At 39.5% G+C, this 12,057-nt stretch overlaps 1 protein-coding gene across 14 annotated transcripts in view; it reads left to right on the top strand.

The window, feature by feature from the left end:
- Nucleotides 1–4,908, top strand: part of FUT8 (fucosyltransferase 8) — a 310,019-nt gene extending 305,111 nt beyond the window's left edge. For all 14 annotated transcript variants that reach the window (XM_049612642.1, XM_049612647.1, XM_049612640.1 and 11 more), the window contains one exon: nucleotides 3,908–4,908. In XM_049612642.1, the coding sequence (XP_049468599.1) occupies nucleotides 3,908–4,225 (318 nt within the window). In that variant the 3' untranslated portion in view covers nucleotides 4,226–4,908. The remainder of the gene's footprint in view (nucleotides 1–3,907) is intronic.
- The last annotated feature ends 7,149 nt before the right edge of the window (nucleotides 4,909–12,057 follow it).

Genomic DNA, 12,057 nt, shown 5'->3' with positions numbered 1-12,057 from the left:
TGAGCCGAAGTCGGCCGCTCAACCTACTGAGCCACCCAGGCGCCCCTAGATGCTCACTTTAAAGTAGGCTTTGGGTCAACAGCATTGTTTAAGAAGCAGTCAACATTTTTCAGTAGTTTCAACCATTAAAATCACCATAGGACAAATTTACTTTTTTCCCCCCTGTGACACTTCCCTTTTTCACACTTAGTACAACATGCTCATGGCACTCTCGGTTGTCTGATTCCAAATCCACACATAACACAACTGGCCTCATTACACTTCGAATCAGATGTTGGAAAGCCCAAAGGGAAAAACCATATACAACATGCATTTTATTCTAGACAGATGACTCTGGCATTGAGGTATGGCCCATGAAACAACAGTGGATATTGTTTGTTCTCTCATCGAATAGCAGAACAACATAGTTTGTAGGAAAAGTGCATGGATCTCTCAGCATCACCAAAAGAGACCAGAACTACTTCTAACTTCTCACACTAGGAGATCTCCCAGCCCCATCTATTTTGACAACAAAACAAGATCCCATCTGCTCTGAGAAGGCTTTGGAGTCTCATATAAACTCAGCTGGTTACTCCTCAGGGATAAAATTCAGGTTAATGGACCTTCCTCTCCTTATTTATTTATTTGTTTTAATACAGTTGTATCTGTGTTTTATTCTTTGGCAACATTCTTGCTCTTACCCATTACTGTGTGCTTAGTGGTGTACTAAATGATACACTGACATGAAATAAATGAAATGAAACTTACTACATATGGCCAGCCACTGCTTTGTAAGCCAGAGGGTTTGCATCCATCATGCTACCTGTCTAGTATCAAACTGAGTATTGATATCAACTGAAAGCCTTCATTTACCTCCCACACAATTTGGATTAGTAAAGCCTAGTGATGAAGCCTAGGGTAATTAAATGCAAACATCAACATTATAGTACTCTTTCTAGCCCTTTGCAGTAAATTTCCCGATGGCTAAAATAGAGAAATTTTTTTAACTACAAAGAATGTTATATGGGATCTTGGGGATTAAATACCACTCATGGACTTGTATCTTCACTGCTAGGCTAGTATTATGAATGAAGCAGTATTCATTCAACAGCTCTTTCTGAGCTCCTACTATGTGGCAGGCACGGTACTATGTTCTTATCCTAAGGCAGTTTAGTGTACAGCTGAGAGCCCAAAAGAACTGTGATTGTGGCTCTACCATTTACTAGCGCCTTCCTCCCCTATCCCCCCCCCCACTTTTTTTGAAATCTACTTAATATTTCTGGGGCTTGTTTCTTCAGCTGTAAAATATGGATAATAACAGCAACCAACTCATAGGGTTACCATTATTATGAAAAGGATAAAGGTCCCCATATTGGCCCATCTCAGTGTCTGAAATTTCTACCATTCATTTTTCTTTGAAGAAAATACATGTTATCCATAGGCTGACACAGCAACAGCTGTGGATACCAATATATATATTGTTTATTAGGATTATCCCCCAAAGAAAGCAGGTCCCTAAGGGTGTAGGACTGAAGACAGTGTCTTTATGAGACTGACACACTTAATAGTGGAGAGGAGGAGCTACATCAGGGTTTGTTGCCACACCGACATTGTGGTCCTCCCAAGGGCAGTGCAAGCTCCTGCATTCCTGGCTAGATATAATTGAAGAGTGAGTGGAGGGGCTCGGGGGTGGGGGGTGGTGGGGAACAACTGTCAAGTTTGCCCATGGCTTGCCTTGGCCCTATGTTTTACCATTCTGGTGTTATAATCCAAACATGGAGAACAGGATCTACAGGAGAAAATATGCTTAGGAGTCTACAAGCATACACAAACTGCCTGAGTTCCAAACTGGAATCTACTACTTAATAATAGTGTAACCTTGGGCAGATTCCTTAACTGAACTTTGACACCTCTAAAATGAGCATGATAGAATTGTATGGGGCTACTTAGAGGATTAAATTAAATAATACCTACAAACAATGTCCGACAGCAAAAACTCAGAAAATATTAGCCTCTATCACTGTTAACTGTGCTTGACTATTGTCCGAGCTGCTTTGTTTTAATTAGTTTCTTCCTTTCCAGATGCTCCACTTGATTTTGCTTGCCCTGTGTGGGCCTTTGGCTGACTTTGGCGTTCCCATTCCAAACCTTTTTGACCCTCATTTTGTTATAGTCTCAGTATTCTACCGGTGATCTCAGTTGTACCATGACATCCCCAATATAAAGTTAGTTTGTTGATGAAGTAGAAACTTACAAGTAAAGTCATTGTCTTGGTTCTATGACTAGTTGAAATTCTAGCACTAGAATTTGGGCAGGTCACTGATTCTCCTTGTATTTTAGTCCATATTTGCAAAATTTTAAATATTGTCTAAACTTAGTTTCATTTGCAAGTTACATATAGCATTTGAAAAGCATCCCTCAAGTTCCTGAAATTCAGACTCTTTAAGAAGTTAAGGTGATGCTTAACCTAATCAGATATCATTTGCTCATAACAATTAAGGATGAGTGTCTCCACTCACTTTTGATCTCATAAATACCAGAGTTTTAAAAGACTGTTGGGCAATCCTAAATTGCTCCACTGAGCAGGTCAACAATTACTGTTAGTAGTATCATTTTAAATAAATGCAAAAGTATTGGTATAGAGACAATAAAGCTTAATTAACTGAGACAACTACAACTGGAGATTTAGGGAAAAAAATTTTTTTTTAATATGACTTGAGTTCTCTGTTCACAATATATAATGGAAGAAGCAAAATGATAGCATTCTCTCTTCTGTCTTCACCTATTTTTAGAGAAGTTCCTGAAACCCATTTGCTCTATAATGAACATATTTTTTAATTGCTTAAAATGCTATCCCCCTATGAAAATAGTTATAGTTCAACTTTATCACCAAGCATCAGATTCAATGTGTGAATCTCAGATTGTGGAATTTCAGTGGCCATCCAGTGGGCATGGTAGATATTCTCTGGACATAGGAATCTTTTAAGTAGCCTTACATGCATCAGGCAGATACATCTTCACCAAAGATTAACACATCTTATTTCAGTCCTCGAATGCTTATATCTACTCAGGACACTTAAAACTCTAGAACAGAAATGGCAGATATGTTTTAGCTCACTTGCCAAAGCTAGTTCATTGTCAATAATTACATGAATTTCTTTTGAGAAGAGTTCTGAGATCAAGTCCAAATCTAGCAGAAGAGAGTATGCATTTGATTGAGACTGAATGAAGGGAAGGGAGCAGCAGCGTTTGTGTAAAGTATTTATATTCCTAATCCTCAACCTTAAATTCTTCAAGGACACAAACTATGTCTTATTCATTTTTCTGTAACCAGTGCTCAACACAAGGTGTACTGTGAAGCTCTTAATAAATGTTCATTAAAACTAACTGATTCATCTTCTTCTTTTTTTTTTTTTTTTAATTTTTTTTTTTAACGTTTATTTATTTTTGAGACAGAGAGAGACAGAGCATGAACGGGGGAGGGGCAGAGAGAGAGGGAGACACAGAATCGGAAGCAGGCTCCAGGCTCTGAGCCATCAGCCCAGAGCCCGACGTGGGGCTCGAACTCACGGACCGCGAGATCGTGACCTGAGCTGAAGTCGGACGCTTAACCGACTGAGCCACCCAGGCGCCCCTAACTGATTCATCTTCTTAAAGTACTTTGTAGTTTATATTTTGTTCCCAAAGACCTTAGCTATAGTAATCTTTTATGTTTAAAAAAAAAAAAAAATACAAAAGATGAAGAATGATTTGTACCGTATCTCAGAGCAAATAGAGTAAAAACTTGTGACTAGAATCTACTACTTCCCATCCTCCCGGTCCTAGTCCTGTTCTAGTCTTAGTCTGTTTAGTCAAGGGCCTTCAGTTTGCTATGAAGAAGATCTCATGTATACTAATACATTTTTTTTTTTTTTCATTCTTTCCCAAGGTCTGTCGAGTCGCTTATGAAATCATGCAAACACTTCATCCTGATGCTTCTGCAAACTTCCATTCTTTGGATGACATCTACTATTTTGGGGGCCAAAATGCCCACAACCAGATTGCCATTTATCCTCACCAACCTCGAACTGTAGATGAAATCCCCATGGAACCTGGAGATATCATTGGTGTGGCTGGAAATCATTGGGATGGCTATTCTAAAGGTGTCAACAGGAAACTGGGAAGGACGGGCCTATATCCCTCCTACAAAGTCCGAGAGAAGATAGAAACGGTCAAGTACCCCACATATCCTGAGGCTGAGAAGTAAAGCTTAGATGGAAGAGAAGGACAACTAAACTCAGTTAAAACCATTTGAGCCAAACAGTAGATGAAGAAGGCCCTGACCTTACAACACATGGTGAAATGAGTAGACACCTTCAAGCACCAGGAGCAATTGGGAACTGACAGATGCTTCATTGGTGGAATTACTCTTTAACAAGGGCCACAATGCCCTTAAACTCATGCACAGTCCAATAATGTACTCACATATAACATATAAACAGATTGTTTTCTATTTTGCCCCTTCTTTCAAGATTATGTCCCCATGAGACAAACACTGCCACATTGTGTAATTTAAGTGACACAGACATTTTGTGTGAGACTTCAAACATGGTGCCTATATCTGAAAGACCTTTGTGACCTAATGAGAAGACCCCGAATAGCTCCCTACGTCAGGAGGTTGATCCCTTGCCAGTGGTGCTATTGTAACCACTGAATTCACTCCAATCAGCAGATTCAGAATGAGAATGGATGTTTTTGTCTGGATTTTTTTTTTTAAGTAATTGCATCAGTTCACCCACCTCATCATTAATAAGTGAAGGATACATCAGAAAATAAAATATTCACACTCCATTAGGAACTTTTGTAAAACAATGCCATGAACAGATCTTTAGTACTCAATGTTTCTGGACATTCTCTTTGATAACAAAAAATAAATTTTAAAAAGAGGAATTTTGTAAAGTTTCTAGAATTTTACATCATTGGATGATTTGGTGGTTAAGTTTTAAGTAGGAAAACTATGATAAAAAGAGGAGTTTTATAGTTTTTCTGATTATTATTATTTTTTTTTTCTGTTTCTGATTGAGTGACTACTCAGGTCTTAGGTCAAAGAGTCATTAGTCCATTTTAACACTGAAAACTGAATTTAATTGGTATGCATTACAAAGTTGCTAAGAATACTCTTTGAGAACTTTTATTTTCTTACTTTGGGCATTGTTTGTTTGTTTTAATTGAATTAAATAATCACACTTCTTGCCCCAGAGGAACTGTGACTTCCATTTCCAAAACAAACAATTTCAGTCTTGTTGATAACATTTCTTATTGTCACTTTTTGTGAGTTGAGTCCTATTGTTTTAGCCAGGAAGCAAGTTGTGCCCTTTCCTATCATGTCCTGCTTTTGAGAGTACCAGGAACCTTTGGAGCTGGGAAACTGTCTCTGTTTCTAAAGTACATATCTCACAATATGTAGAATTATCCAAACAAAGGAGAAAGGAACCAGTGTGAGATCCAAAATGGGCTTGAGATTATCCTTTCCATATACTTCATTTAGTAATTCCATGAGAGAATCACTTCAAAAGACAAGACTTGGATGCCCTCTATGCTTTCTCTCTGAACACCACTCTTCTCCTTGTAGAGTCACTTGCTATTTTCTGCAGCCTGCCTCCTTTAGATGTATGGCAAGAATATTTCATAGCATCTGTTCTACCTTCTGAAAGAAGAATTTGATCCATTAAGAACTAGTAGCAGACCTGGTTGAATACCAGGAATGCCAGACAGAAAAGTCCTATCTTTCACATTCTCACTAAATGAAAATACCTATATGCAAAATGTCCCCACCAAACTTCCCTAAATTCTTTCTACTTCTCTCTGGTCAAGTCTTCCAAAGAGCAAAAACTACCTACCTATAGTGTCAGCATCGTTTTGGTACAAATAAAAGTCATTTGAAATAAAAATCTCCCCCTAAACAGAGATACTTTTGAATATGAGTTGTTTTCTAATTCCCATCTTACTTGTCTTCAGAACTGAGTCATTAATGATAGTATATGTTCCTCTGCTTGTATTTCTCTGCTGAGATTTCCTGTTTTTATTCATGACAAGCAGGCTTTTGCTTTGCTTTAGTGAACATAGTTATACCTGCTTTAAAATTCTTTTCTGCTAAATCCAACATCTGAATCATCTCACAGTTGGTTTCCATTGTTTGTCTTTTCTCTAGAGAAAGAGTCTTATTTTTCAGGTTCTTCAAATACTGAGTGATTTTAGATTGTGTACAACTGAATGTTTTCAGTGTTTACTCTGTGAATTCTGTTATATTCCTCTGAAGAGAGTGCTGATTTCGTTTGCGTTGGCAGGCATTTAACTTCATCGGCCTCAAACTACATTGTGTTTTAGGCAGCAGCTCAAATCTCATTTCAGTTCTTTTATCATTATCTGAAGTCTGCCCCGCACATGTGTGGTTCAGGGGTCCGCCAGAGATTTGCATGGAGTTTATGCACAGAATTTGAGGTTCATTCTCTTTTCTTTGGTTCTCTTTTTCTGAGATTTCCCCCTCACTTTCTAACAGCTGTGGTTGCTCTGAATCTTTGGTTTTCTCTGATTCTTCAACTGCAGTTTTCAGTCACCCTAAAAGCCATAAAAATGGGAACTCACCTTGTTCCATTTCCTTCTTCTAAGTTTCAACCTGTCTCCAGAATCTGCCTGCTTTTTGTTCATTCTCCAGTGCCTTCAGGTAGTTTTTTGTGTCTTGTCAAGTTTGTAGTTGTTATCATTTGGAAGTTCTGTTCAATAAGTGCTTAAACTTAACCATACCAGAGGCTAAACTCTGAGGCAGAGACTTAAAATGAAAAAGCACAGTGTGGGAAGAGGGAACATAGTCCTGTGACAGCCTGTTTAGATTCTAGCCTTAATAGCTAAGCAGCCAGTTGCTTCAAGCAGGAAGGAAGATGAAGAACTAACCAAATTATTAAACCCGCAGGTGTGAAGGGCTAATGAATACTGCTGACCACATCTTCCTGAAAAGCTTTTCTGAGCCACTTTTTTGCAAATCATCATGTACATGATGCTGATTCTTCTTCTACACGCTGCCATGTTGAGAGGGCTAACATTTCCTCACCACTGTTGGACTTTCTCCATAAGGATGTGGTACTTAAAAACTGCATAGTTTTGAATTGAGTGACCAGTCCTAGACTAAGGAAGGTTTGGGTCTTTGACAAGGCAGTTATAAATGGTCTTACCAAGGCTTTCCTGGCCCTACCCCTGAAGTCTGATTTAGTACTGAGCTGGCGCTGACAGCTGTGAAAGGGCTTCCAGCCCTAATGAGGGTTTCTTGGTGTCCCCAGTGAGTAACAGACTAATTGTGTCCTTCTCTGAGCTTTAGTTTTTTCCTATTATATAGAGCCTAGCCTGTCTCCTGGGCTGCCTCTTAATTCAAGAGCATGAACAGCCTCAGCTTTTGAAAGGGTTGAGTGTTAGAAAAAGCGCATTTAAAAAACAATCTCATATTGTTTTATTTGGTTCTGAGAAATTATAATCACTGTATATTCAGTAAGCAGGGAAAGCATTAGTCTAAATGGTGTACTAGAAAAATCTCTGCCTCAATAAGGAGAAACCTTTCTTAGTTGAAGAGGAATAGACAAGTCCTCTTTGACCATAGCCAACTGCCTCGTACTTCATTTGTGCTCCCAGTAGGCTGTGCAATAGCCAGGATCAATAGACCTGTACAGAACAGATGTATGGCTTGGGAATTTGAAGAATTTAGGGACTTGGCACCCAAATATATGGCAGATCCAGACTCTAGGGAATCTTTAAATGCATTGCCCACAGGGAAACACAAAGGAGAGCTTGCCTCTATTCCTACTGGTTCCTGGCAGCATTCTCCGTCATAGAAACATGGAGGAGCTGTTCCAGGGTCCTTGGCGGGGCAAAGGCAGGCCTTGTCAAGTTCTTGGCTTCAGCTGTCATTGACATTATGCATGTTTGAGCCCTGCCCTTTGACAGTGTGGATTCGTTTTTGGTTCTTTACACAGGTCAGAGTCTCTGACTCCAGGTCCTTCCAGGTCCCTGCTCAGCTATTCAGCCTTGCAATCTCTAGTCCAGTTCAGTTGCCACCTGATTTCTCTTCTCCTTATCCTTAAGTTAGGCAATCTTGATTTTGTATTCCTACCTTTACAGAGAATGATCTCATGTGAATGTTTCCCTTGTTACTATTCCATTCCTTATGCAGCTTCTCCCATAATTACTTACACAGACTATAGTTATGTCATTGACATCTCCAAGATGTAAAGGGAACCAGATATTCCCCTGGGAAGTTTTAGGTAAGATATTCCTGGACCTACGATACTATGTATTTGTGCCTATTTAAGCTAAATATTTCAAATATTTTTCTAAATCAGTGTTGCTGCGTTCAGGTGGAGCATAGCTAGGACATCTTTTGCGTAAATTATGTCAGCCTGGATGGAGCCTACACTTTTTTAAAAGCAATGTATCGAAGGCTATGGCCATAGCCATCTGATGTTTGGGAAGACAGCCGGGAAGAGAGTTCCAAGCTCCTACCATCCTCCTCTCATCTATAACTGTTCTCTGTGACCTCTTCTCCAGCATCAGTGTCCCACAGAGGCTCTTGTTCCCTAACTGCCTGTGTGGGTAGAGAAAAGGCCATTAACAAAGGAAAAAGCTCTATGTTTGTTCATAACCCAGCTGCATATGAGAGCATCTGTGGAGGCTGGGAATGTGCAGTGTTTTGTACAGAAAGCACAGATAGTTTAGACTGTGGGTGTGGTCAGCAGCCTGGGGAATGCTGGGACTTTGAGCTTCTGGCTAGTTTTAACTTCTCTACTAGATTGCAGCCCCTAAGAATTTCTGGCCCAACAAAACAAATGAATCAAAGGCAAAAGTTCTGTTTTGTTTCTCTTTGTCATAGTGCCTGCAGGCAGGTAATGTGCATGTATCTCAGATCCAATGCGGGAAAGAGCAACAGTACAGTTGACCCTTGAACTGTGCAAGTCCACTTATATGTGGGATTTTTTTTGATAAATACAGTTGGATACTGTAAATATATTTTCTCTTATGATTTTCTTAATAACATCATCTTTTCTTCAGCTTACTTTATTGTAAGAATGCAGTATATAATACATATACAAAAAATGTGTTAATCAATTGTTAATGTTATCGGTAAGGATCCTGGTCAAGTAAGCTGTTAGTAGTTAAGCTTGTGGGGAGTCAAAGATTTTCAACTGCTTGGGGGTCGGCACCCCAACCCCCATATTGTTCAAGAGCCAGCTATACTCACTGAAGATCATAGAACTGGGATTCAGAATACTTAACCTTATGATTTTGACTCTGCCATTAAGTGTGGACAGGTCAGATAGTTTTCTAGAACTCTGTTTTCTTCATCTGTGGAATGAATTGTTTGGATTTAATCAGGATCTAAAAATGTTTATTGTCTGGTTGGGTTCCACATGTCTAAAGAAGATAGATACTACTCAGCCTCAGCTGATTATTGCCCCAACGACATAATGTGGCCAGATCCTTGTTTTCCAAGAGCAACAATATCTATTTGTTATGCAACATCTTCAAATTTTTAAATATTAGCAGCTAATTCAAAAATCACATAAAGCACTAAGGGGAGCACATAAGACATCTGTAGCCACTTTTCATCCGTGGTACATTAGTTTACAACCTCTAGACTAGATCTAGAAGGTTCTTTCCTAACTTCAAGATCCTGTCTCCGGAAAGAATTGTTAACATGGGTAACAGCTGTATAATGCCCTCAGGTTCAGTTGCCACACATGTCCAATTTCTTTGGAAATGTCTGCTTGGCTGGCTCTTATCCTAAGCTCAGAAGTAACCTAGTATGCTAAAGGACAGCCATGCCATGATAGCTTATACCCTAAGCCCCTCTCAGACTGGGCCTTGGGGACCCAAAGTGGGTCTTTTTCAACTGCCCTGACCACCAATCTTGATTTCCTACACTCAGAATTACAGTCTATGACTCAACAGGCCACAAAATGAGGTGCCACCTTAGGGAGTTCCTGCGATTTTTCTCCTATTACACCCAAATATTACAATACCAGACTACACTTCAAGTCTCTGGTCCTTGGTGGAGAGAGAGATATGAGGGCTCTTGGTAGTCTTTAAGGAAGCAGGGTGAGCTAGGAGGTACTGAAGGACCGAAGAGGAGCTGATATTGCTGCTTCTAAAAATGAGAAGATAGATTACCAACATATATGTGGATAGATTTGACAAGTCATGAGTAATACTTCAGCCTTGATTATTTAAAAAGTTAGCAGTGGTAACTATGCAAGAACCAGATAAACCAGACTAATCGTGTTTCTTGTTTTCATACAGCTGTAGAGTAATAGAGAATTACAATAAGAGCTAGCACTTATTGAACACTTTCTATGTACCTGGGGATTTTCTACGTACTTTACTGGGTTAATTTATAATCACCATAATCATAAGGTAGGTACTATCATTACCTTTTCTTTATTGACTGAGAAACTGAAGCACAGAAGTCTTAAGTAATTTGCCCATGGTGATAAAGTTAGAGGGCAGTAGAGCCAAGATCCAAATGCAGACAGCCTGGCTTTTAGCCACTTCAAGGAATATTGTGTCTGTGCATACTGCTGTACTAAGATTTCAGCATGGCATTAGCCATCTTAACTGTGGGAAAAATCGAGCGTCTGAGGCTGCATGAGCACAGGCAGTCATATTAAGAATTAGCTGTATTTATTCAAAAGGTTGGGTTAACTCAAGTCTCTGCTGGTTTGCCATAGAGCCCTATCCTGACTTGTTCACACAGTTTATTGATGCTTTGAAAAAGGACGTTGATGGAAACAATATGATGTAGTAGTTAAAAGTATGAGTTCTCTTGTCAACCTGTTTGCATTCAAATCCTGAGTCTTCTACCTGGCACTGTGAACCTGAGCAAATAACTTAACCTTTCTGTACCTCCATTTACCCATCAATTAAATGAAAATAGTAAGAGTAACTACATAAAGTTTTTGCGAGGATTAAATAAGTTGACCTATGAAAATTAACTCTTAGTTCAGTGCCTTAGTACAAAGTTCAACAAATGTGAGCAGTTATCACTATTCTTTTTTTTTTTTTTAACGTTTATTCATTTTTGAGTGACGGAGAGACAGAGTGCACGATGGGGAGGGGAAGAGAGAGAGGGAGACACAGAATCCAAAGCAGGCTCTAGGCTCTGAGCTGTCAGCACAGAGACTGATGCGGGGCTCAGACCCACAAACCATGAGATCATGACCTGAGCCGAAGTAGGACACTTAACCGAGTGAGCCACTCAGCCCCCCACCCCCCACCCTGTTATCACTACTCGTATTTCCTTGTTGTCAAATTTTTTAGTAGGAGCTGAGATAGTAATAAATTACACTATTTGAGAGAATCAGAATCCCTAAAATTTGCTTAAAAATTGAAATGAAAGGGTAAATCTAGCAATATCATCAGGGCTAAGAATCACTGCATTAGATAATAAATATTAGAGCATTTAACATCTGTGCAGCTTACAAGTATAGTTTATTCTTAGATCCAGAAGGTCAATTGGGTCTCAGTTCAGGCTATAGGAGATGTAAATAAAGATTTAGAGAATTTAGTTGCCTGTAAATTCAGTATTGCCATTAGTGTCTGTGACTCTCCCTCCTCCCCTCCCCTCCCCCTAGAAAACAGGAGTCTCCTGACAGAGAAGGTGTTGAACTCTTGAATGTCACCTTGAGTCCTGTGCTTGGTACTTCATGATAGCATGTTCAGGTATTGGTACAGCTGCTGTGTGAAGAAGGGACTAGGGTTGTTTTGTGTGACTCCAGTGTGCAGAAGCAGCAACAGTGAAAGTAAGCTTAATTTAACACATGAAAAGTGTGTTGATAATGATGCAACCTCATTTAGGTGACAGCTTCCTGTTCCTTGCAGGGATGCCCAAGCAGAATTGGATGCCAAACAGAACCTCAAGCATGTAAGTGGGGTTAGATAACCAAGTCCCATTCCAGCCCTAGATTTCTAAAAAGATTGTGAATTTGTGGTCATATTCTAGAGACTGAAATTCTAATAAGGTCATAAGTGGTTCCAACCTGAAGCTGCCTGGATTAGAAG

This window comes from Panthera uncia, assembly GCF_023721935.1.
Source record: "Panthera uncia isolate 11264 chromosome B3 unlocalized genomic scaffold, Puncia_PCG_1.0 HiC_scaffold_1, whole genome shotgun sequence".
Lineage (NCBI taxonomy): Eukaryota > Metazoa > Chordata > Mammalia > Carnivora > Felidae > Panthera > Panthera uncia.
This window is presented reverse-complemented; position numbering and strand designations above follow the sequence as displayed.